The sequence below is a fragment of the Nicotiana tabacum genome, chromosome 12, assembly GCF_000715075.1.
Source record: "Nicotiana tabacum cultivar K326 chromosome 12, ASM71507v2, whole genome shotgun sequence".
Classification (NCBI taxonomy): domain Eukaryota; kingdom Viridiplantae; phylum Streptophyta; class Magnoliopsida; order Solanales; family Solanaceae; genus Nicotiana; species Nicotiana tabacum.
In genome coordinates, this window is record NC_134091.1 from 124,818,618 (window position 1) to 124,846,298 (window position 27,681).

General features: G+C 38.8%; 1 protein-coding gene across 1 annotated transcript; it reads left to right on the top strand.

Annotated features, from left to right (window-relative positions):
- Positions 1-929: 929 nt before the first annotated feature.
- Positions 930-6,389, top strand: LOC107795148 (heterogeneous nuclear ribonucleoprotein 1-like). Its single transcript, XM_016617729.2, has 5 exons — positions 930-1,125; positions 1,237-1,363; positions 1,971-2,197; positions 2,968-4,162; positions 5,782-6,389. Exons 3-5 carry the CDS (start codon positions 1,973-1,975, stop codon positions 5,793-5,795), a joined length of 1,434 nt encoding a protein of 477 aa, XP_016473215.1. The 5' UTR covers positions 930-1,125; positions 1,237-1,363; positions 1,971-1,972; the 3' UTR covers positions 5,796-6,389.
- Positions 6,390-27,681: the final 21,292 nt, after the last annotated feature.

The following is a 27,681-nucleotide window of genomic DNA, read 5'->3' on the forward strand; positions in this document are numbered from 1 at the left end:
ACAAAACTTTTTCTGCAAGATTATAAAATATAGCAACTTCATGGACAGTATTACTTATAAATGCACCAGTACAACTTTGATCTTCATCATATTTAAAAGCAATAATACGTTTTTGCATACCAAAATTACCATCTATCCAATGGCATATAACACACAAATAATAGTGCACGTTTTTTTGGCTTCTCTAAATGTATTCATTATGCAAATTAAATTAATAATTGTAAATAATAAAATAAGTGTACACCAAAGAAGAGAAAGATATGAAACGAGTGTACCGGGATTCCGGATGCCGCACTAAATTTGATATCAAAAATCAAACTTCAATTGATAGATCGATACTTGATAGTTGATACCACACTTCACTTGAATACTTGATATTTGATAATAATAATTTTGTAATGGCTAAACTAAATATTTGATGAAACTTGAAATAATAAGTAATTGAGAATTTAAGAACAATAATCAATAATATCAAGAGAGAATTAGAGTAGTAAGAGAGTGAATTGTGAGGAAAATGAAGAAGAAGGGGGGCTATTTATAGTTTTTAAAAGGTTAAAATTATAATTTTTCAAATACTAGGGGTGTGGGGGCTATTTTCTTAAGGGTAGGCCGAAATGACCATTTATGCAAAAAAAGGCCGTTGGCCAACGGTCATATTTGAATTTGACCGTTGGCAACGGTCAAAAAAAAAAAAAAGTTAAAAAATCAGGTTGAACCGAGCTGTAGCCCGTTAACAACCCGTTAAGGGTTAACGGGCTTAGCGGGTTCCGGTGCACCGATATCAAAAAATTATTCGTTTGAAACCCGCTCCCGCCCAACCCGTCTCAGCCCGCCACACGCTACAGTGCCGGGCTGAACCGGGCTGAAAATGGGTAAGCCCAGCCTAATTAACAGGAATAATTTATAATAATAATTTAAAAAAAAAAAAAGTGGAATAACCAAAGAGAAGAGAGGGACATTTGGAGAGAGAGAGGGGTAGAGGATGAGCACTCACATCCTCTGTTTTCACCTTATTCCTATATATTATTATTAAATAAAATAGTAATAGCTATATAGACGTCTTGGTTAGATCTCTGCATATTGTTTCTAACCCATTTCCCAATTTGGATTTGTGTCTTGAAAATGGTCAGTCTTTTACAAATTGACCTCTTAACTTCCTTTTGCTTCATACATACGCTTTTTTTTTACTTTTTTTTTCAGCTTCTGATCCATTTGAATTTTGATTTTTTTTTTCAGACACATTGGATCGTTATTTGATTAATGGTAAGAGGATCCATGTTTTTGGATTGAATCCAACACTTTCCCACTTTGCTCTCTCTGATCAGTATTCCCACCTCGTAGTCTGCCTGATTTGCTACATAAGGTCTGGTTTTTAATTTGTTAATTCCTTTTTTTCAATCCACATTTGGATCTTTTCATGTTTGTTTTTTATGTGGGGTCTTCTGAATTTCCAATATTTTGTTATAATTATCTGGTCTGTGTTAGTTCAATTCAGATGCAGGCAATTTTGCTTGTATAAAAGTTGTAGTGATTTATTAGTATTCAGTTTTGGTTAATTATTGCATTATGTGGTGCAAGATTTGATTTTTTTATGTGGGGCCTTTTGAATTTTGAATATGTTTTATACCAAGTTGATAATCATGTGTCTGTATTACTTTGATTCAGATGCAGGCAATTTTGCTAATACAAAGTTGTAGTGATTCCCTAGTATCCAGTTTTGATTAATTGTTGCATTATCTTGTGCAAGATTTGATTTTTTTATGTGGGTGTAAATTAATTTTTTGTTGGCGATTGAACTCATGATTGCAGAAAATAAAACTGATTTGTTATGTAGGTGCAATAATTTTGCTAATACAAATTATTACTGATCGCCTAGTAGTATTAATGTTTGCATTATGTTGTGCAAGATTTGATTTTTATATGCGGGTGAAACTTAAATTTTTTGTTGGCGATTGAACTTATGATTGCAGAAATGATGGAGTCAGATCTCGGTAAGCTATTTATAGGTGGGATTTCTTGGGACACGGATGAGGATCGTCTTAAAGAATATTTCGGGTCATATGGAGAAGTGGTGGAAGCTGTGATCATGAGAGATCGTAATACTGGTCGTGCTCGTGGTTTTGGTTTTGTTGTCTTTTCTGATCCTGCTGTTGCTGAAAGAGTGGTTATGGAGAAGCACATGATCGACGGGCGAACGGTAATTCTTCTTGTCATCTCTAGTTCTTTTTAAGTCATCTAGACGAATTTAAATGGAGAAACGTAGTCAGTGAGGATTCATATAACAGACACCTACTTGTTTGGAATTGAGGCATAGTAGTCTTTATTATTGTTGTCATCTTTGTTGTTGTTGTTGTTATTATTGTTGTTGTTGTTGTTGTTGTTGTTGTTGTTGTTGTTGTTTATCTTAGATATTGGAGTGAAATGGATATAGAGGATTCATAAAGCGAGTCCCACTAGTTTGAGATCGAGGCGTAATAGTTGTTAATTGTAGTATTTTATTTGAGAGATTAGGGTAGTATACACAACTCTACAAGTTTAATAATCAATGTTTACTTAATTGTCAACTGGTGGGGGAAGCTGTAATGCGAGGTTGTTTCATGCTGAACGATTGATTGTACTTTTGCGGCAGCTAATTGATAGAAACCTCTCTTGTTCGCATAAAACTTATATACACTTCAAACTAAGATGGATCCAGGATTTAAGCTCGATGGGTTCAATCTTTTAAGGTTCTTAGCATTGAACTCATTATATATGTTTAAAGTTATCAGTTCACATCTACTATTTATGGCAGTTTTAATAGATTTTTACATATAAATTTATGCACCGCGTCGAAAGTAGTGGGTTTAGATAAACGTGGAACCTAAAAGCTCTTTCCGCCCCTGACGTCAAAGACTCAACTAGAGAGCTCTTTATCAAATGGATAATCATCTCAATATCTGCAAATGAGAAATTGCTTTCAATTTTCAGGTTGAGGCAAAGAAGGCTGTTCCTAGAGATGATCAACAAATAATAATAAATAGAAACAATAGCAGCATTCAAGGATCGCCTGGTCCTGGACGCACAAAAAAGATATTTGTAGGAGGCTTAGCATCTACAGTCACGGAGAGTGATTTTAAGACATACTTTGATCAGTTTGGTACAATTACAGACGTCGTAGTGATGTATGACCATAATACTCAGAGGCCAAGAGGGTTTGGATTTATAACTTATGATTCAGAGGATGCAGTTGATAGGACATTGTACAAGAATTTTCATGAACTAAATGGTAAAATGGTGGAAGTAAAGCGCGCTGTTCCAAAGGAGCTATCTCCGGGTCCCAGCCGCAGCCCTCTCCCCATGGGATTCAACTACGGACTCAATAGAGCCAACAACTTCCTTAACAACTACGCTGCTCACGGGTATAATCTAACTTCAGTCGGAGGATATGGGGTCAGAATGGATGGCAGGTATAGTCCGGTTGCCGGTGGTCGTACCGGTTTCTCTCAGTTTGCTTCTCCTGGTTATGGAATGGGTGTCAATTTGGATCCCGCTTTGAGCCCCACCTTTGCAGGAGCTTCCAACTTTAGCAATAATCTTGGTTACGGGCGAATATTGAACCCGTATTTTGCTGGAAATTCAAGCAGATACACTACTCCTATTGGATATAGCACAAGCAGCAATAGAGGGGAGTCTTTTCTAAGCTCCCCAACGAGGAATTTATGGGGAAACATTGGCCTTAACTCTTCAGCAAATTCTGGTGGCCTGGGTTCATTTGTGGGCTCCACAAGTGGTAATTACGGCGTCTTCGGGAATAACGGTGGTAATTGGGGTGCATCTCTTATTTCTGCTCCCAGTGGTAATTCTTCCGGATACGGTGGTGGGAATTTCAGGAGTGGGGAAAATAATTACGGCCTGGGATCGGGCGGACTTGGAAGAAATAATGCAGCAGGTGCTGCTACTACTACATCATTTACAGCATCAACTGGCGCTTACGAGGGGTCTTACGGAGATCAATTCCATGGCGGTTCAGTGTACGGTGATCGAGCTTGGCAAGCTGTGTCTTCTGATGCAGATGGTTCTGGTTCATTTGAATATGGTCTTGGAAATCCAGCAGATGTTTCTGCTAAAGATTCTGAGGATTATATTGGAAATTACAGTATTGCAAATAGACAATCGAATAGAGGTAATATTATACTTCGAATCGCCATTTTATTCCATCATTTCTGAGTTTGATGATCAGCCTATCTTTTAGAGTATGTTGCTTTGGAATTTTAGACATGTCTTGTTATATTTCCAGATATTGGTTATACTGATATGTAACTGCAGTTTGCCCTCAAATATGTGTGTGTGTAACTGGTTAAAAGCAGAAGTGATGCTGAAAGTTACAAAGGTTATAATGTTCAACTTTTATATACTATCTGTTTATTGTTTAAAAAGAAAAGAAGGGAATTATTGTAGTTACATAAGCGTAGTCTAGGCAACCAGAATATTTTCATGACCAAAGATAAGATAAGATAGCAGAGCATTGTCGCTATGGTGATGGGCTGTGAAAAAACTGGGAGAACTGCCTAGACCCGCCCATCTAGAGTGGAAAAGGCCATCTTCACCATTCACCAACCCTGAATGGTGTGTGTGTGTGTATACACCAGGACATGGATGAGAGCGTGATTTACTTTTCACCCTGACTATATTTGTGGATTGCAGGCATGCACACGTACACGCACACGCACACAGGTGCGAGTGTGCGCCACACTCACACAAATAATGTATGGTATAACAAAGTAAGTTATCTAGTGTCTAAATGCTAAATACTTCATGCACCCAAGGGTGTGACCTAGTGGTCGATGGAGTGTATTGAGAACCATAAGGTCTCAGGTTCAAATTCCAACGTGAGGAAAAAAAAATACTTGGTGATTTCTCCCCATCTGTCCAAATCTTGGTGGACAGAGTTATCTAGTCCGGTGGGAGGTAGCAGGTATACCGTGAAGTTAGTCGAGGTGCGCGCAAATTGGCCGGGACACCATGGTTAAAAAATGCTAAATACTTCATATTTATTTTTGTAATTTATTATTTGGTAGCACAATTGTTTTGATTACAAATAGAATAACACAAACAAGCATGGGATTTAATATGAGATACTCGTGTAATTAGGAAAAGAGGTCGGGGCGAGATGAACTATGTCCTTCCTCCCCTTGCCAGATCCCATTGCTTGGTATTGGAGTCACAATTAATAGCTGACAGCAAAAGCAGCCTTAAATGGAAAATGTCGAGACAAACCAGTTTTATCTCATAGATTCATTGTTCAAGTATACAAATAAAAGGATGTCTTTGTTGAAGTGTGTGATCATCTCATCTAAAAGCTTAAGCTGTTAAAGAAAGCACACTTTTATTTACTTAATTATGTCTTCAACATGCCCCACGTGCGGGCTTGATTAATGCTGATGAGCCAAGCACGTGAAAATTCTTTTTGATATTGCGTGGCGGTGAGACTCGAACCCAGGACCTCTGCCTGGTTTGCTACCATGTTGAAGTGTGTGACCATCTCATGTAAAAGCTTAAGCTGTTAGATTGAGCATTATGTCTTCAACGGTCTTCAATGAAATTTCATTGAAGATATATGATGCTGGGTTGCCTCCATTTCTGTTAAATTTGCGGTTGAATGCCTGAAAGAAATGCAATACGTGCGCGTATATTATCTTTTTTTAACATAAGTTAATTCTTGAAAGAAGGCTATATGTTGTTCTGTTTTGCCAAAATATTGAGAAATTGAAACAGCTCATCTTTTCTTTTTACTGTCTTCAGGAATCGCAGCATAGGAGATCTTGTTATTTGGATATCTGAAGATAGATAGGAGAACAGACTTATGAGAAACAAGTGGACGTCAATGTTTATAGTATCCCTCATAATATATATTTCGGATATAAGAAAACTGATCTATAGAGCTAGCAAGGCGCTTGTGACAGTTTGAAGTTTCAATATACTAAAAGCAACATAGGATCCATTTTCAGCACTTGATCGAGATGTATATCAGATGGCGAGCTATATGTGATACCATCTATTGTAGTCGATGTGTTTGTGCACCCACGACAGGACCAGTACCTCTGGTACTATGTTGAGAGTTAGAATTGTCATTTTTTGTATTCTTTTCTCTTTTAACTTTTTGTTCCATGTAGTGGACTGGCAAAGTTGCTGGTGTTTGTTTTTATAGTTCCCTTTTTTTTTCTGGGATTTGCATTTCTTTCAGATTGTATGTGAGATCATGTTTGATTTACTAGTGTGAAAAATTTGGGGATACTAACCTAGTATCCCTATCAATAAGTACTGAATATTCTGATTCATTTGACACTGCAGATTTTGTAAACAATATAGTTGAAACTTTATGTTTGTGTATGGAACTATGTTGCATATTAGATTGATTTTCCCCTGGTATTTGAAGTCAGGTTTGAGCTGCATGGTTCTTTTATTTATAGGTTTCTCAGTTTTGACTTGGAGCAACGGTAAACTTGTCTGTGTGTGACATATAGGTCACGAGTTCGCGTCGTGGAAGCAACCACTAATGCTTGCATTAGGGTAAGTTATCTATATTACGCCCCTTGGAGTGCGGTCCTTCCTCGGACCCTGTATGAACGTGGGATACCTTGTGCGTCGGACTGCCTTTTTTGTTGAACTCGACACATTGTTTTACTTGTGCAAAGATTTTGTGTTTTTTAATGATATAAGAATAACAAAATTCAAGAGATCAACTATATGATTCCCTTATATTGCAGGTAGGTAGGACTCTTTGATTAGGAAATAATGTGAAGATCAACAAGGGAAGAGATGGAGTTGCAATTTGATGTCTGTTCAAATATTCTTGATCTCAGTCTAGGCAAGTCTATTTTCTTGAAATTTTATTCTGCTTTTCTATTTATGTGGTCTAGTCTTTTAGAAATTCATACGTTTAGAAAATATACTGAACTTTCAAATATTTTTATTTTATTTACATAATTTTGGTATAAGATGAGTCTAAATAAAGTAACATGATCAGTGAAAATTCATACAATGGACATGTTTGGGATTGAGACATAATTACTATTTTTGTTGTATTTACTACTTTAGTTAATCTATATCTATATCTATACTATATTAAAAGCACGAAGGTACTTAACGAAATGTTGTTTACCTTTTTTACCCTTTAAAAAATAGAGTTCACACTGGACAAAATTGTCATTTAAATGTTTTTCTAATATTTAGGACTTTGAAATCAAATCAAATTTTGTTATGAAAATTTTCCTAAATTTTGGGACTTAAAATTAATTAAGATTTTAAATTATATAAATTTTCCTTACGTAACATTACTAACCTATTATGTTGCTTTCTAATATTTTGAGATTGACTAACGTTTTACTATTGAATGTTAACACAACCATATAGGCTAGAAAACCATTTATTTCATTGCTTTAAAAAACATTAGTATTTTTCTTACTTGCGTACTACTTTTGTTGGTACTACTTTAATCCTAGGGGTATGCACCACTTCGATTAATTCTTAACAATTTTTATATTCGTGGATTGTATCTTAGTACATTCAGGCATGTTATGCTAACGACACTTCATGCAAAATCACACAATTCTTCTATGCTTGAATTTAGTACTATTTTGTTATTTTGATGATAATTTTAATATGTTGCATTCACTCATTGTTAAATTGTACTTAGGAAAAGAAATGAAACTGAAAATCATTCAACCTTAATAGTACTTACATAAAAAAAAAGCTATCAAAATCATTCAACCTTAATACTACTCACATCAAAAACGTTGTCCTAGATCTCAGTACAAAGATTTTAAGAAGAACCTCAAAAGTTACAACCTTTTGAATAGTCATTATGCAAAAATACAATCCGAAAAATGTTATTAAAAGAGTTTTAACTTATATTATAAGTGTGAAAAATCCACATTAGAAAGTCATCTTTAAATGTTATAGCATATTATAGATCTCACTTTTTTACGAAAGATTATTTGTAGATTTTTGTTGGATGACCTAATAGTATAAATATTTCTATAAACTATTGGCGTATTTTAGTTAAACTCGTGTTAAATAAAATTCTTTTGTTCAAATTAGTTCCATGTTATTGCCGTAGAATTTTTGCTTTTAGAAATTTGTGATTCTTTTATATACATGTAGGGCTTAATTCTTTGAAATGTCGACACGCTTCTGACCATCTTTATTATTTGAATATTATCTGTTTAAATTTTTTACATTTTTTCTTAGCGAAAATACCTAACAAGGTTGAAATAAACCAGAAGTCAATCCTAATGTGCGGGATAGTATCTAAGATATCACTCATTGTTCATCTAATAGCCGCTATCATCAAATCAGGTCAATACTGTTAGAAGCATATATAATTTTCAATATAATATTAATGTGATATTTTAAAAATTAAAATTATTAAGATAAGGTACACACGTTAGGATACACGCGCAAAGCAACCCTGAGACTAGTAGAGTATTAATAACGTGAGACATTTAAGGGAGAGATAACACATAATTTAGACAAATTATGACTAGTTATTAAACATCTTTCTTATAGAAACTCTAAAGTACTTATAATGCGAACAACGATAGAGAGTATTAATTAAAGATCATCAAGAGTGGAGGTGTGATGATCCAAAATGTCATCTTTAAATTTAATAATTAATTATGTGTTCTAAGACCTCGAAAAATACTATTCTTCATCCTTAGACTTGCGCGCGCAGTCCGTATAAGTTTCCGAAAAGTTTTTATATGAAAAATTGATTAAAATGTGAAATAGGGCCTTAAAACTCAACTGAGTTGACTTTGGTCAACATTTTGAGCAAACGAACCCGGATCAGTGTTTTGATAGTTCCGGTAGGTCCGTATCGTGATTTGAAATTTGGGCATATGCCCGAAAATTAATTTGGAGATCCCTAACTCAAGTTATGGTAATTTAACGGAAACTAGAAGCCTAAAGGTTTAAAGATTTCAAAGTTTGACCACAAATTGACTTTTATTGATATCGGGGTCGGATTCGAGTTTTGAAATTTTTTATAGGTACGTTATGTCATTTATGACTTGTCTGTCGAATTTTGTGAGAAACAGAGTTGATTTGACATGATTCGAATGTTCGGTTGTGAAAATAGAAGTTTTAATGTTTTCTTAAAACTTTCATTTGATTTGGTATCTGATTAGTAATTCTAGGTGTTAAATTGGTATTTTGATCGCGTGAGCGAGTTCGTATGAAGTTTTTGCACTTGTGTGCATGTTTAGTTTGGAGCCCGGAGGGCTCGGGTGAGTTTTGGATGCTCAACGGGCCATTTTGAACTTAAGGAAGATAGTAGATTTTCTGGTATTTTGTTGCAGAATTTTTCTTCATCGCGTTCGCGGGGGAGATCTCGCGATCGTGTAAGGCAATCTGAGAGGCCAGCTAAAGTTGTTCTTCGCGTTCGTGAATTTGAGGACGCGATCGCGTAGGGGTGTGAAGTGGTCCTTCGCGATCGCATGGCCAAGATCGCGTTCGCGTAGAGTTAAGAAGGCTAAAGCTGAGCCACGTGCTTTACTCATCGCGAACGCATGAGTTCGTTCGCGTGGTGTTTTACGTGTTCGCGTAGAGTAAATTTCTGGGGCAGCAAAGTAGAGTTTCGCGATCGCGAAGCTATTCACGCGATCACGATTAAGGAATCACTGGGCAGAATCCATAAATTCGGAAGTCGTTATTTTTACTCATTTTTGAGTTTTAAGTCTCGGAGTTGGGCGATTTCAAAAGATATTTTCACTACTTTGAAGTGGATAAATGTTTTATAACCAAAAGTGATTATATTTCATGAATCCATGTCTATATTCATCATTTAACTCGGATTTAGATGGAAGAAATTGAAAATTTTGTAAAACTTTTCAAAAAACGAAAAATTTAGATTTGAAGGTCCATTTGACATCGGAATTTGATAATTTTTGTATGGTTGAACTCGTATAGTAACGGGTGTTCAAATTTTGTGAGTTTTTCCGGGATTGAGACGTGGGCTCCATTGTCGATTCTTTAGATGAATTTCGGATTTTAACCCGGAAAATTAGTACATTCATATGGAATTAATTCCTACGATTTGTATTGAGTATATTGAATTGTTTATGACTAAATTTGAGGATTTCGGACAAGCATTCGCGAGGCAAAGGTTTATTGAATTCCTGAATTTGGTTGCAAAGCGAGGTAAGTGTCGTAGTTAACCTTGACTTGAGGGAGTAAGACTTATTTGTCTATTTGCTACATAATTTAATGTAGGGGTACAACGTATATGTGAGGTGACGAGTACTTATGCGTTTTGGTTGAGTCAAAGCATGAAAGCATGCGGGTGGAATTTGTTTATTGTGAATAATTGTCTATTTAATTAAAGATATTCATGTTTAAGTTTATTATTGATTATTTGATCATTATTCGTGAAATTTTATTTATTTAATTATTGTTAAATATTTCGGAAGGTGAAGTCGGTATTTTGGTATTGAATTGATTGAGAAGTGTATATCCCCACATTTAAATACTCTTCCGAATTTATATTATTATTTTCATGGTAAGGAAGAGTGTAAAAGCACGAAGGGTATTGCCGTGCCATTTGTGAGTGTAAAAGCATGAAGAGTGTTGCCGTGCCATTTGTGAGTGTAAAAATACGAAGGGTGATGCCTTGTCATTTTCAGAGAATGTAAAAGCACGAAGGGTGATGCCGTGTTAAATGAGAGTAAAAGTACGAAGGGTGGTGCCGTACCATTTTCATATTAACATTTGCTCATTTTATTTTTGATGAATTAATTGACTGCTAAGCGATACATCCCCTGCCGAAATTAGTATATCCTTCCCCTTCGCATGTTCCCTCCCAATTTATAAATTATTATTTATTGTATTATTGTTACTTTATATTTGTATATACTTGTACATATTGTTTATGTACATGTCTTGTCATAGCCTCGCCACTACTTCGTCGAGGTTAGGCTCGGCACTTACCAGTACATGGGGTCGGTTGTACTGATACTGCACTCTGCACTTCTTGTATAGATTTCGGAGTTGGTCCCGGTGGCGTACTATAGATTTTCCCGGATACAGCTACCAGTGGAGACTTGAGGTATAACTGCACATCATTCGCAGTTCTGAAGTCCCCTTCTATCTTATCTCAGCTGTGTATTATATTTCAAACAACTTGAATTTTATTCAGACCTTTAGTTGTATTATTCTAGAAGCTCGTGCACTTGTGACTCCAGTTCTGTGATGGTATTTAGATATCGCGATTATTATGGATTATTCACTGTATTTCAGACTTTATTTCTGCATTTGTTTCCTTGTTATTAATTAATTTAAATTTTGTTAAAATGACTAGTTATATTCTAACGTTGGCTTGCCTAGCGAGTGAAATGTTAGGCGCCATCACAGTCCCGAAAGTGGAAATTTCGGGTTGTGACAGTTGGTATCAGAGTACTAGGTTGCATAGGTCTCGCGATTCACGAGCAAGCTTAGCAGAGTCTGAAGGATCGGTACGGAGACGTCTGTACTTATCTCTCAGAGGCTATGAAGTTTAGGAACAATATCACTTCTTTCTTATCATGTCATGCGATTTTATTCTATCATCGATGATTGAACCATTCTATTCTTATTCTCTCGCAGATGGCAAGGACACGTAATACATCTACCGACGGACAGGGACCAGAGCCCCCGGTGGCAACTATGGCCAGGGTTAGAGGTCGAGGCCGAGGTAGTGCTAGAGGCCGAGGCTGAGGTAGAGCTTAGTCTAGAGCTCGAGCAGCAACACCTGTTGTAGAACCTCAAGTGGATCTTTAGGAGAAGGTTCTAGTTCAGAATGTACCTGTTGGACCAGTTCATGTCCCGGAAGGATCCATAGCTACTCTAGTGCTTTAGAACACTCTAGTTCATTTGGTGAGTCTTATGGAGGGCGTGGCCCAGAATGGTACATTTCCAGTGGCATCAGCCGTCTCACAAGCTGGGGGAGGAGTACAAACTCCCACTACTCCCACCCCGGAGCAGATGGCTCCCTAGAATCAGGCTCCAGCAGCCCCGCCAGTTGGGGTAGTTCAGCCAGTTGTTGCGGCACAAACGGATGATATGCCCGCCATGTCTTCTGAGGCCTTATTGAGACTGGATAAGTTTACTAAGCTCTTTCCAGTTCACTTCAGTGGTACACCTTCTGAGGACCCACAGTATTATTTTGACTGCTGCCATGAGGTACTGCGGAACATGGGTATAGTTGAGACCAATGGGGTCAATTTTGTTGTATTCCAGATGACGGGTTCCGCCAAGAGGTGGTGGAGAGATTATACATTGACCAGACCAGTTGGATCGCCTGCATTGACCTGGGAGCAGTTTTCACGACTATTTCTAGAGAAGTTCCTCCCTATCACATTGAGAGAGGATTACCGCAGACAATTTGAGCGTCTACAGCATGGCAGTATGACTGTTACTCGGTATGAATCCCGTTTGTGGATTTAGCCCGTCATGCTATCCTTTTACTACCTATTGAGGGAGAGAGGGTGAGGAGGTTTATTGAGGGACTCACTCACCCTATCAGGCTTCAGATAGCTAAGGAAACCAGAAGTGAGATTTCCTTTCAGGCGGCCCTAATATCGCGAGGAGGATCGAGATGGTTCTTACACAGGAGAGAGAGCAGAGGTCTGATAAGAGGTCTCGTCAGTTCGGTGGTTTCAGTAGTGCCTCGTCTGGAGGCAGGGGTAATTTTGGTAGGGGTCATCCTTCCAGGCCGTTTCATTCAGAACTTCGGGCATCTCCTGGTGCTTCAGGGAGTCACAGTCCTATTATGCCTTACTTTGGGCAGCCAACATTTAGTGCACATTAAGCTCCTATCAGTGCACCACCACTCCAGAGTCACTACAATGTTATTCAGCCCGTTCGGGTCAACAGTCACAGCAGCCGAGGTCCTGTTATACTTGTGGTGATCCGAGGCACATTGCTAGATTCTGCCCCATGTCTCAGGGCAGCATGCAGCAGCAGGGTTCTCGTGTATGGTTCCAGCACTGGTTGCTTCACCGCATGCTCAGCCAGTTAGAGGTAGCGGTCAGGCAGCTAGAGGTGGAGGTCGGGCCATTAGAGGTGGAGGTCAGACCATTAGAGGTGGAGGCCAGCCAGTTAGAGGCAATCCCAGAGACACAGTTCAGAGATGTGGGGCCCAACCCCGATTTTATGCTTTTTTAGCTAGGCCTAAGGCCGAATCATCCGATGTCGTGATTACAGGTATTATTCTAGTTTGCCATAGAGATACTTCGGTTCCATTTGACCTAGGATCTACTTATTCACATGTGTCCTCCTATTTTGCTTCGTATTTGGTTGTGCCTCGTGATTCTCTAACTGCTTCTGTATGTGTATCTACACCGGTGGGAGACTCTGTTGTAGTAGACCATATCTATCGTTTGTGTGTGGTTCTTGATACTAGTGTGGATCTTCTACTTCTTGATAAGGTAGATTTTGATGTCATCTTGGGTATGGATTAGTTGTCACCTTATTATATTATATTGGATTGTCATGCTAAGACAGTGACCCTAGACATGTCGGGGTTACCTCGGCTAGAGTGGAAAGGAATTCTTGGTCATTCTACCAGCAGGGTTATTTATTATATGACGGCTCGGCGTATGGTCAAGAAAGGGTGTCTAGCCTATTTGGCTTATATTCGCGATCCCGGTGCGGATGTTCCTTCTATGGACTCAGTACTAGTTGTTCGTGAATTTCCAGAAGTATTTCCTACAGATTTGCCGGGAATGCCACCGACAGAGATATTGACTTCTGTATTGATTTAGCTCCAGGCACTCAGCCTATTTCTATCCCATCATACCATATGGCCCCGCCATAGTTGAAAGAATTGAAGGAACAGTTATAAGAATTGCTTGATCAAGGGTTCACTAGACCCAGTGTCTCGCCCTGGGGTGTACCGGTATTATTTGTAAAGAAAAAAGATGGTTCAATGCGAATGTGTATAAATTTTCGGTAGTTGAACAAGGCTACTATCAAGAACAAGTATCCACTGCCAAGAATTGATGACTTATTCGATCAGCTTCAGGGTGCCAAGGTGTTTTCAAATATCCACTTGAGGTATGGTTACCATCAGGTGAAGATCAGGGCATCTGATGTCCCTAAGACAACTTTTTGGACTCGGTATGGGCATTACGAATTTCTAGTGATGTTAGTTGGGCTGACAAATGCTCCAGCAACATTTATGAATTTGATGAATCGGGTGTTCAAGCCTTACTAGGATTCCTTTGTGGTTGTGTTCATTGATGATATCTTGATTTACTTCAGCAGTCGAGAGGAGCATGGGCAATATCTTCGGAGTGTGCTCCAGACTTTGAAAGATAATCAATTATATGCTAATTTTTCAAAATGCGAGTTTTGGTTAAACTCAATTGCCTTTTTGGGGCATGCTGTATCGGCATAAGGCATAAAAGTGGATCCTAAGAAGATTGAGGCTATTCAGAATTGGCCTAGACCTATTTCAGTTACAGAGATCCGGAGTTTCCTGGGTTTGGTAGGTTAATATCGTCGATTCGTGGAGGGGTTTTCATCTATAGCAAACCCATTGACCAGACTGACCCAGAAAGGTGTTCCATTCGGTTGGTCAGATAAGTGTGAGTTGAGTTTTCAGAAGCTCAAGACCGCTTTGACTACGGCACCAGTATTGGTATTACCCACAGGTTGAGGATCTTATACGGTGTATTGTGATGCATCTCACGTTGGGCTTGTTGATACCCAATTTTGCCCTTATATTTTTTAAATAGCATGTATACTTTCAAAATATCATTCTGCATCAGTATTTAATTTACAAGATCTATATGAGCATTTTTTTAATTTTTCATAATTTTCAGAGTTTTAAAATTAATTTTCTTGCATTTAATTTACCCGAATAGTCACCAATTATTTCTTTAAATTATTTTATGTGATGACTTAATCATCCATATTGTTATTTTCATATGTTTTAAATATTTTACTTCATTTCATATAATTATATTAGTATTTTTAGGCTATTTACATAATCTTGCAATAATAGCCTATATTTTATAATTTATTGCATTTATCATTTTATTCAAAGTCAAAATAATTTTTTATATTTTTATAATCTTATAATATTGTTTTAAATTATTAAGTTGCATAAGTAGCATTTTTTATATTTCTTTTTTAACTATTTTATTAAATTATTTCCCTTTAATCTCTTATTTAAAAGTTGGCCCAATTTTAGGCTAATTTTTGGACCAATTTTGGCCCAAACACTCAGCCCACTCACTCTCCTCTTCAGCGACCCAATCCAAATGACCCCTTAACCGTAACCCAGTCGGTACCCGTTTATTTGACTAGCCCCGCTTCTCCTCTAATCCTGGCCGTTGATCTTAAATGATCAACGACCCACAACCCTTCCCCCATTTTTTTATTATACTCACCCAAACCCTAAGACCTCACTGGTCCTACGTCTGGAACAGAAAATATTAGACCTACAAGGGGAACTTGAGTAGGTCTGGAACTTGGCAAACCTTTCCCTCACCCTAAACGTCTCTCACCTTAACCAACAAAACACAAACGCCCAAAACCCCGTACCTCCCCAAAACACACAAAATTCGCAAAATCCTCCCGCACCACATCAATACGCCACACCTCCTCAGAACCATAACCCTCCACCGATACCTACTCCTCAATAACACCATCACCACCCAACTCAATACCCGCAAACAACCACATAGCACACCCCTCAGAATGTACCACAGCCTACTCCTGACCCGCAAAACTCAACCAATGACCACCATTATGCCCAGATTCCCGGAGTCCACCAAAGCAATCCCAAATATGTGTAAACCTTACCCCCCACACCCCATAACATACCCTATACATACCCGAATTTGCCGAGAAGGGCCTGCTCATCAAGAACATGGCAGAGGAAGTCAAGAAACTTACTGGCAGAGTTCAAAGTGTCGAAGTGGGAAAATGCGCTGAGGGTTTGAATTATGAAGATTTGTGTACTCAGCCAGATGTAGAACTGCCAGAGGGTTACAAACCTCCTAAGTTTGAAATGTTCAACGGAACTGGTGATCCGAAGGTGCATTTGAGAACATATTGTGACAAGCTTGTAAGAGTTGACAGGGATGAAAGAATCTGCATGAAGTTGTTCATGAGAAGCCTCACTGGAGACGCCCTGTCTTGGTACATCAGTAAGAACCCAAAAAAATGGGTTAATTGGGTGTGCATGGCATCAGATTTCATGGATCGGTTCAGGTTTAACACAGAAAATACACCAGATATTTTCTACATTCAGAATCTCAAGAAGAAGCCAACAAAAATTTTTCGTGAGTATGCTACTCGGTGGAGGTCTGAAGCTGCAAAAGTAAGGCCAGCGCTGGAAGAAGAACAGATGAATAAGTTCTTCGTTAGAGCTCAGGATCCGCAATACTACGAAAGATTGATGGTTATTGAAAACATAAATTTTCTGATATCATCAAGCTGGGAGAGAGAATAGAAGAAGGGATCAAAAGCGGAATGGTGATAAATTTTGAAGCACTCCAGGCCACAAATAAAGCCCTGCAGTCAAGAGGTATCTCCAAGAAGAAAGAAGTAGGTGCAGTAATGGTAGCCCAAGGTCCGAAGTCTCCTCTCACATACCAAACACCTCCACCCACATATCAGCCTTCACCTCCCAGATACCAACAACCTGCTACCACTTACCGTACCTATAACACCCAACCCACATACTACCACTCACCACCAACCCGCCAAACCTACCAAAAACCTAGATCAAATTTCGATCGCGGACCACCCAAACAATACACCCTAATTGCTGAACCTATAGACCAACTGTACGAGAGACTGAAGGTTGCTAGTTATATCACTTCCATTCCCGTTGTTGATATGGAAAACTCCTCCCAGTGGATTAATCAAAATAAGACATGTGCCTATCACTCAAGCATGAAGGGTCATACTGTTGATGAGTGTCGTACTTTGAAGGATAAGATTCAGACATTAATTAATACCAAAGTCATACAGGCAAAGGAGGTTGCACCCAAAGTCCGTAACAATCCTCTCCCGGATCACAAGGGTGGAGGAGTAAACGTGATAGAGACCAATGAAGAATGGGACTCGGAAGGGTCGATTGGACTCATCCGAGAAAGGGATAATCCTAAAACATATCCAGTCACTCTCACACCAACTGTGGTACAAACTCAGGCACCAATTAAAGTTGAGGTAGCTACACCAACTCCATTTGAGGTTGAAGTAATAACACCATTCACCGTGATGGTAGCACCTACATCGTCTTATAAGTCTAATGTTATACCATGGGATTATGTTACGAAAGCAAGAAGTAAAGGAAGGGCAAAAATAGAAGAAACATGTGCAGCGCAGGGCATGACCAGAACTGGTAGGGTTTATACACCCGAGCATCTGGGAGGAACGAGCAAAGAAGTTGCATCTAAATCACCTGTCATTGAGACTGGCCCAGACGACCTTTGGAGAAATATGCAAGCAAGGGAATATTCTGTGGTTGATCATCTCAACAAAACCCATGCTCAAATATCCATTTTATCACTACTGCAAAACTCCGAGACACATAGGAATGCCCTAATGAAGGTATTGAATGAAGCTTACGCACCCAACAACATCACCACTGGAGAAATGGCCAACATGGTAGGGTAGGTGTTGGAAAGCCACAAGATCACTTTTCATGAAGACGAGTTGCCACCAGAAGGACTAAGTCACAACAAAGTACTGCATATCACAATGTAGTTTGAGGACAAGTTTATTGCCAGAGTCCTGATAGATGGGGGTACGAGTCTCAATATCTGTCCACTAACTACTTTGAAAAGGTTGGGTAAAGGTTTGCACGAGATACGAGCAGGAAGTATGAATATTAAAGCATTTGATGGGTCTCAAAGGGCCACAATTGGGGAGACCAACCTCAGCCTACAGATGGGCCCAACCCGGTTTGATGTTGAGTTTCTTTCAAGTGTTGGACATATCTTCTACCTACAACCTATTATTGGGACGACCTTGGATACATGCCGCTGGGGCCATAGATTCTACTCTATATCAGGTCGTGAAGTTTGAGTGGAACCATCAGGAAGTGATCATCCATGGGGACTGAAGTAATCCCATTTACACCAATCAAATTATTCCGGTCATTGAGGGTAGAAGGAAGTTGGGTGGAGAAACATACCATCGCATCGAGCGCGTCAACGAAATTGAAAAGGACAAATGGTGGAGCAATAGGGTAGAAGGCATATTGGCATGGGCAGGGTATGAACCTGGCAAGTGTCTCGGTAAGAATCTCTAGGGGGTCACCAAACCGATATAGCTAAAGCGTCACGGCACAACTTTTGGGCTTGGGTATGAATACACATGGCACGAGTATCAGAATTGGTCGCCACCATGGCGTGGTCCTTATTACCCTCTAGAGCAACCAGTAACACATTTGAGCCAGTCATTTCATCAAACTGACATGATATGAGAGTCCGAAGAAGATGAAGTTCTAGCTAGTATAAGGAATCTGTTTCTGGATGATGAAGACATGGATTGTAGTGCGATACTTGGGGAGGAGGAGGAAGGCCTTATTATTCAGACCTTGGAAAAGGGAGCTATTCTCAGGAACTGGACTGCTGCACCATCAAGGGTCCGCCAAGTTCCTGGGTAGCCTGGCAATTAGCACCATTTATTTTGAAAGCATTTTTATCAGCATCTAAAACATTTTCAGTATTTTATTTTAAGCATATTTTGTTTTGAAATAGTTGCTCGAGTCATCAAGACGTACTTGTTTGACGTTTTCAAGATTTATCTAATGCATTATTATTTTAGTATTTATTATTTTTCTTTATATTTTTTCTCTACAATATTATTATTACCTATCCCGATGAACCTACGACTATGACATGTAATGAGATAACGCAACATAAGGATAATGATTCAGAGGATCTGGAAGAGGATATAATACCCGAGAAAATTATCAAAGAAGTGGAAAACTTTGAAAATAAACCTAAGTCCAATTTGGATGAGACCGAAACAGTTAATTTGGGAGACTCTGAAACAGTCAAGGAAACGCGTGTAAGCATTCACCTATCACCGTCAGAGAAGGAAGAGTACATCCGGTTCTTGAAGGAGTATGAGGATATTTTTGAATGGTCTAGTGATGATATGACCAGTTTGAGCACGTCCATAGTGGCTCATAAACTACCTACCAACCCTATGTGTCCGCTTGTAAAACAAAAGCTTAGAAATTTCAAGCCAGATATGAGCCTGAAAATAAAAGAGGAAGTCACCAAGCATATCAAAGCTAAGGTTCTCAAAATGGTTGAATATTCGACCTGGTTGGCTAACATTGTGCCGGTTCCAAAGAAAGATGGGAAGGTCAAAGTGTGTGTCGATTATCGGAATTTAAATAGAGCAAGTCCCAAAGATGATTTCCTTTTGCCCAATATATACATATTAATTGACAATTGTGCCAAGCATGAACTCCAATCCTTTGTGGATTGCTTCGCGGGATATCATCAGTTCTGGATAGATGAAGAGGATGCCGAAAAGACAGCCTTTATTATACCATGAGGAGTATATTGTTACAAAATAATGTCATTTCGCCTAAAGAATGCGGGATCCACCTATATGAAGGCCATGACAACCATTTTTCATGACATGATACACAAGGAGATAGAGGTGTACGTGGATGACGTCATCATCAAATCCAAGAGAAGCACAGATCATATAGTAGATTTGAGGAAATTCTTCGATCGACTTCGAAGATACAACCTGAAATTAAATCCCGCAAAATGTGCTTACGAAGTCCCTGCTGGAAAGTTATTAGGGTTCATCGCCAGCCACCGAGAAATTGAGCTAGACCCGTCAAAGTTCAAGCCTATCCAAGATTTGCCACCTCAGAAGAACAAGAAAGATGTGATGAGTTTCTTGGGGCGTCTCAATTACATCAACCGTTTCATAGCACAATCAACTGTGATTTGTGAACCAATTTTCAAAATGTTAAAGAAAGACGTTGCAATAAGTTGGACTGAAGAATGCTAGAAAGCCTTTGACAATATCAAGGAATATTTATCCAAACCACCTATTCTGGTCCCATCAGAACCCGGGAGACCTCTGCTACTCTATTTATCTGTACTGGATGGGGCTTTCGGCTGTATCTTGGGACAATACGTCGATACGGGAAGAAAGGAATACTATCTAAGTAGAAGTTTACACCTTACGAAGCACGGTATTCTTTGCTAGAGTGCAACTGTTGCGCTTTGACGTGGATAGCTCAAAAGTTGAGGCACTACTTCTGTGCCTACACTACATATCTCATATTAAGAATGGATCCGTTAAAATACATCTTCCAGAAACCCATGCCTACGGAAAAGTTGGTAAAATGGCTGAATATGAGGCCTGCATCTTGGGACTCAAGTTGGCCATTAACATGAACGTCCAGGAATTGCTGGTAATTGGAGATTTAGACCTTTTGGTACATCAGGTTCTAGGAGAATGGGCTACAAAGAATACCAAAATATGCCATATTTGTACTACGTATAATAGTTGATGAAGAGATTCACAAAAATAGAGTTCAAACATGTTCCGAGAATCCAAAATGAGTTCGCAGATGCGTTGGCCACTCTATCTTCCATGATACAACACCCAGACAAGAATTTCATCGATCCTATTCCAGTAGGGATCCATAATCAGCAAGCTTATTGGGCTCATGTTGAAGAAGAAACCGATGGGAATCCGTGGTTTCATGACATCAAAGAATACTTAGCAAAAGGAGAGTATCCGAAGCACGCAAATCATACTCAGAAATGCACACTTTAAATATTGTCCAACCATTTCTTCCAAAGTGGAGGAATTCTGTACAGAAGGACTCCAGATCTAGGATTATTACAATGTGTCGACGCCAAGGAAGTATCCAAATTGCTCGAACAGATACATGCCGGAACTTGTAGACCACACATTAATGGCTTTATTTTAGCTAAGATGATATTAAGAGCAGGATATTTCTGGATGACTATAGAAACAGACTGCATCAGGTATGTCCAAAAGTGTCATCAATGCCAAGTACATGCGGATATGATACGAGTGCCACTCAATGAACTCAATGCAACAAGTGCACCTTGGCCTTTTTCCGCTTGGGGGATGGATTTCATCGGTCCAATTGAACCCGCCGCTTTAAATGGGCACAGGTTCATTCTAGTGGCCATAGATTATTTCAAAAAATGGGTTGAAGCTGCATCTTACAAGGTTGTAACTAAAAAGGTCGTCGCAAATTTCGTTAGGGATCGTATTGTCTGTCGATTCGGGGCACCAGAATCAATCATCACCGACAACGCCGCCAACCTTAACAGTGATTTGATGAAATCCATATGTGAAACCTCCAGGATTAAGCATAAGAATTCCACAACATACAGGCCATAAATGAATGGAGCTGTAGAAGCCGCCAATAAGAACATCAAGAAGATATTAAGGAAGATGGTAGATAATCACAAACAATGGCACGAGAAGTTACCATTTGCCCTACTTGGATATTGTACCACGGTCCGCACATCAACTGGGGCAACTCCTTATTTGCTGGTCTATGGCACTGAAGTCGTCATTCCCGCCAAAGTAGAAATTCCTTCTTTGAGAATCATATAATAGGCTGAACTCAGTGATGCATAATGGATACGAAGTCGTTATGAACAACTGGCTCTCATTCACGGAAAAAGAATGAATGCAATATGTCACGGTCAACTTTACCAGAACAAAATGTCCAGAGCTTTCAACAAAAGGGTTAGGCCTATACAATTCACACCGGGGCAGCTGGTGCTGAAGCGGATCTTCCCGCATCAAGATGAAGCCGAAGGGAAATTTTTACCCAATTGGAAAGGTCCCTACATGGTTCACAGAGTACTAACATGAGGAGCGCTTATACTCGCGGAGATGGATGGAAAAGTTTGGCCAAAACCTATCAACTCAGACGCAGTCAAGAGATACTATGTTTAGATTGTTTACATTTATTCATGTAACTGAACTACGCTTGACCTGATTCCCATTTAAGAGGGGATACGTAGGCAGCCCTGTGGGTTCGGTCACGTCTCAATAAAATCTTCATTTTTGCCATGGTCAGAAACTGGGGCAGAATTTTGAGGAGGAAGTTTAGCCAATTTTGTCATACGCAGAACAATCAAAGAATTGCTTTTAAACTGGGGCAGAATTTTGAGGAGGACCCTCAAATTTCTAGAGCAAGGAAGCCGCAATGTCTCTAAAATATGTCACAGTCATTGGTTCATCTAACTTAGTCGATATTGCATACTACTATATTTTAAATAACCACGTTCATCAAATGCATGCATTTCTTTTGAAAAACTTTATTTCTATAAACAGCCAGATGTTACCCAGGGTGACCCAAACAGGATCTCAAGACAAAAACACAGGCAAAGCAGAAGACAAGCGCGAATCAACCTTCCCCTACAAAACTCACAATTTTTCTTTGGATGCAGGCACAGTAAGACAATAATATTTGCAGACACATCAGGTCCCTACCTTCAAGATAGCAGATTATCTATCCCAAGCATCTCCAGCTAAGAAACACTCTACTATCACTCATCGTTTTTCTTACATCGAGACTAAGCATTGTATCCTATTTTGCATGAGGCTAAGCTCTGCCTCCATAATTGCATAAGGCTAAGCACTGCCTTTTCTTGCATGAGACTAAGCATTGTCTCATTTCTTTGCATCGAGACTAAGCATTTTCTCCTATTTGCATGAGACTAAGCATTGTCTCCTATTTGCATGAGGCTAAGCCCTGTCTCTTTAACTACATAAGGCTAAACACTGTCTTTCTTTGCATGTGGCTAAGCATTGTCTCCTATTTTGCATGAGGCTAAGCCCTGCCTCCCTGACTGCACAAGGCTAAGCACTGCCCTTTCCTTGCATAAGACTAAGCATTGTCTCCTTTCTTTGCATGAGACTAAGCATTGTCTCTTATTTGCATGAGACTAAGCATTGTCTCCTATTTTGCATGAGGCTAAGCCCTGCCTCCTTAATTGCATAAGGCTAAACACTGCCTTTCTTTGCATGAGGCTAAGCATTGTCTCCTATTTTGCATGAGGATAAGCCATGCCTCCCTGACTGCATAATGCTAAGCATTGCCCTTTCCTTGCATGAGACTAAGCATTGTCTCCTTTCTTTGCATCGAGACTAAGCATTGTCTCCTATTTGCATGAGACTAAGCATTGTCTTCTATTTTGCATGAGGCTAAGACCTGCCTCCCTGACTGCACAAGGATAAGCACTGCCTTTCCTTGCATGATACTAAACATTGTCTCCCTATTTGTACAAGGCTAAGCCCTGCCTCCTTAATTGCATAAGGCTAAGCATTGCCTTTCTTGCCTAAAGCTAAGCACTGCTTCCCTTACTTGCATGAGACTAAGCATTGTCTCCTCTTCCTGCATGAGGCTAAACATTGCCTCCCTAATTCCACAAGGCTAAGCACTGCCTTTCCTCGTGATTAAATGTTATCTCCATTATGCCATCTAAAACTTGACACTATCATCTACTCACACAGGGCTAAGCATTGCCCTCACCTTACCCAAGACTAAACTTTGTCTTGTCGTATCTTCGCATATGACCAAACATCATGTCTTTGCATTCCATGGGCTGAAACACCGCCATTTTGTCCAAAGGCGTCATAGTCCGAAGGCATCATCCTCATAGCCAGAAGACACCATTCCACGGCCTGAGGATCTCTCAAAAGTGCACATCATTATTCAAAGGCGTCATGGTTCAGAGTTACCATTCTCATAGCCCGAGGACATCATTTCATGGCCTGCGAATCCTTATCACATGATTCATGGCCTAGAACGTCATGGTCTAAGGACATCTTCCTCACCGTCCAAAGACAACTTTCATGGCCCAAAGAGAATTTGCATCATATTTAAATTCTTGCAATAATCCATATATACTTGCATGCATCATGTTTTAAGTTTTGCAGGTAATCCAGAAAGTAACCGTTCTCCTAACGGGAGCAATCTTCGCTCCGGTTTCTGTTCACAATGTTCACATCCTGCAATTGTTTCAAACATAACCGACCACCATCAATTACCCGCCTTTTACTCTATGACCGTTCAGATATTTGCATCCATAACGTTTCAAATTCGCATTCATAACTTCGCATAAATTCATCCAATACTATCCTACCCAAAGGAACCCTTTCCGAAACACACAATCATTCTTATAACAATTCTATCGGTTCAGTTCACCTTTGGATCCAGAACTACATACGGCCTGATTCCCGTAATACCAGGGATATGTAGGCAACTCAGGAATCAGGGTTTGACCTTCATCTTTTAAATCACCTCATTCGGTCAAAATCTGTCATTATTTTCTTTACCCGGCAACTCTTTTATCATTCTCGGATAAAGAGGGGCAGTTGTTGATACCCAATTTTGCCCTCATATTTTTCAAATAGCATGTATACTTTCAAAATATCATTCTGCGTCACTATTTAATTTACAAAATCTATATGAGCATTTTTATAATTTTTCCGAATTTTCAGAGTTTTAAAAATAATTTTCTTGCATTTAATTTACCTGAATATTCACCATTTTTTTTTAAAAATTATTTCTTGAGATGAATTAATCATCCAGATTATTATTTGCATATGTTTTAAATATTTTACTTCATTTCATATAATTATATTAGTATATTTAGGCTATTTACACAATCTTGCAATAATAGCCTATATTTTGTAATTTATTGTATTTGTCATTTTATTCAAGGTCAAAATAATTTTTTACATTTTTATAATCTTATACTATTGTTTTAAATTATTAAGTTTCATAATTAGTATATATATATATTTTTTAACTATTTTATTAAATTATTTCCCTTTAATCTCTTATTTAAAAGCTGGCCCAATTTTAGGCTAATTTTTGGACCAATTTTGGCCCAAACACTCAGCCCACTCACTCTCATCTTCAGAAGCCCAATCCAAACGACCCTTTAACCTTAACCCGGTCGGTACCCATTTATTTGACCCGCCCCGCTTCTCCTCTAATCCTGGCCGTTGATCTTAAATGATCAACGACCCACAACCCTTTCCCCCATTTTTTTTTATTATACTCACCAAAACCCTAAGACCTCACTCATATATGCACAACCTCCCTCACCTTCTCTCTTCTCCTTCAGAGACCAAACCCTAACCAGCCCAAAAGATCCCATTTTCCCCTTTTTCATACGCGTTAGACGCGGATCCTACTTACCTTTTCTGCTATTATCATTCACTTATGGTAACTTTTGTTACCTTCATACTTATGGCAAGTTTGATTCTCAGAGATTTGGCTCCGATTCTATGGTTCTGGATGCGATTATGATTTTATACACTCAGAAAGAGTAAATTTCTTCTTGTTTGTGGCATATCCCCGTTGATTCCGTAGTGATTAGAGTCTGTGAAAAATTTACCCTGAGTACGATTCCGATTGGTGTTTGAAATTCGATTTTCCCTTCAATGGTTCTATTAGTGATTGCATGTGATAGTTTCTTTCCTTATTTGCGCTTGATTGACTATTTTCCATGCTTGTTCGTTCAAATCCTACTACTATATAAACCCAACCATATTTCCCTTTAAGACAGGCTTTTAATCACCCGGATTCACTAAAAAAATAGAAGCAATTACTCTATTGTTCTCTTATTCTCTTGTTCTATACTCTTATTGTTGGCTGACTGAAAACCAAGGCTACCTGATTTCAATTTTTCAACTTTTCTTGGTGCGAGCACTGCCCGGGGTTTATTCGAAGCCCTTGGGAACTCTGATGCACTAAGATTATGGGTCCTCGCTCTTTGATTGATATTCAAAGTATTGTGGAGTTGGTTCTTTCTTGTTATCTATTTTTGTCAACTGATAACTGGTAAGTCTTTTGGCTTTTACAGCTTTGTTCTTCTGTGTTCACAATTTGCATATTCTTACCTCTTAAATTCACGACCTAATGTGTTCTGGGCTACTTCTGTGTGCACCCTTGTTAGTTTTTGCACTTGTTTGAACCTCTTTAGCATTTGATTTTAAATAAAGCTGCCAGTTCTGAAATATGTTATTTGAACATGCTTCACCTGAATAATTTAGACCCTTTTAAGCTTAATGTGTTGATACCTGAATGTCTATACTTGCGGTTTGACACGAGTTTGTTTTTCCTACTCTGTTCTGCATTCATGTAATGACTAACTCGCATCTGTAATAAGTTCACTGTTAACTGTGATCCGCTCCCATGCTAGTTTTGACACTTTGTCATGCCCTTGTTTGTTGAATCTCATATCCTTTAGTGATTATTTGAACCTTTAGAGTAGCTATCTCAACTTGTGTTTCCTTACCATGTTTGATACTGTTTTGCTTCATGATGTAAGTTAACATGTCTGCCTTTTGATATTGTGATGGATACTTAACATGATTTGGTCCCCTAGGTTCTAATACTTTAAGTTAATGTTCTACTTAAACTTGTTTAGTATTATGCACCTGTGTATGATAATCTTTGTTAATCCTGCAAACTTGTTTCTCCCTTAACTCTTTCAATATGTGACTGCCTATGTGTTATTTTTCTAAGTGTTGAACTTGCTTTTTAGTCTTGCTGAACATGCTTCTAAGTCTTGTGACCTGTTTGATTAATTGCTCCGTGTTCTCAGCTTTGCTATGTCTACTTCAAGCTATAAATTTATTCCCTCAACTTCTGCCCCTCAAACTATTGTCCTCTCTCTCATTTGTTACACATGTTATTTCGAACCTATCATTCTTGGCCGGCTGAAAGCCAAGGCCACCAAGGCTCTTACTACTAACCTCCTAGTCTGAGCACTGCTCGGGGTCCATTCGAAACCATTGTGAACTCTGACACACTGGGATTTGGGGTCTTTTAGCCACTCCCTTTACTATTGAGCTATCTCTGACACTCAATTCTTTCTTTCTATTGTCTACTAAATATGTGAACTGCTTGGTCCAAGTGGTTAAATGTGTGGGTAATGTGGCCAACCTATGGTTGTATGATTTGGCTCGAGTTCTTCTATGGATTATGGGTTGTGCTGATGAATATCGTTCCTGGGTATGCTACGTGAGAGTTGTTGAAGGCCTACGCAATGCTGGATATTTCCTTTTTGGGCCTGCTCTGAGCCTACTGTCATTATTTGTATAATATATTTGCAATCATATTCATTACTGGGCATGTAATAACTTTGTAATGAATAATTGGGGTATTAGTAAAATGGGGAATGGGTAGATTCTGATGCTTGCATATAAGGTAGAAAACATGCCTACAGGATTCAATGATTTACTTGCTATATATGCCATTTAATTTCTATGTGCACTGTGAAAATCATGTCATTAGGAGAGGCACACACTTACACTATTCGGCTATTTGCAAACACGAGTACAAATGCTTCAGTTATTTCTATTGCTATATATTACTAGAAAACTTGCCTATAGGAAACAAATACCACTAAACTTTCTTCCAATTCGCATAACTACAACATATCCACTAGAAATCATGCCTGTAGGATTTTGATCATTCCATTTGCTACTGTATCGCATTGTTCACCTAGAAAGCATGTTTATAGGGCTAAAATATAACAATATAATTAATCTCAATCGTCAATTGTTAGAGATCCTGCATATAGGGTATTACTACTCGCCTAAAAAGGTTAATTTTCCAAACGTTGTTTGTTGTTCGTTTATGCTACTGTC

What these genes read in the sequence shown, in the direction of transcription:
- LOC107795148 (XM_016617729.2), top strand. Translation starts at nt 1,973, where the DNA reads ATGATGGAGTCAGATCTCGGTAAGCTATTTATAGGTGGGATTTCTTGG. An exon ending in ACATGATCGACGGGCGAACG is followed by an intron (nt 2,198 to 2,967) that starts GTAATTCTTCTT and finishes TTCAATTTTCAG; the next exon opens with GTTGAGGCAAAGAAGGCTGT.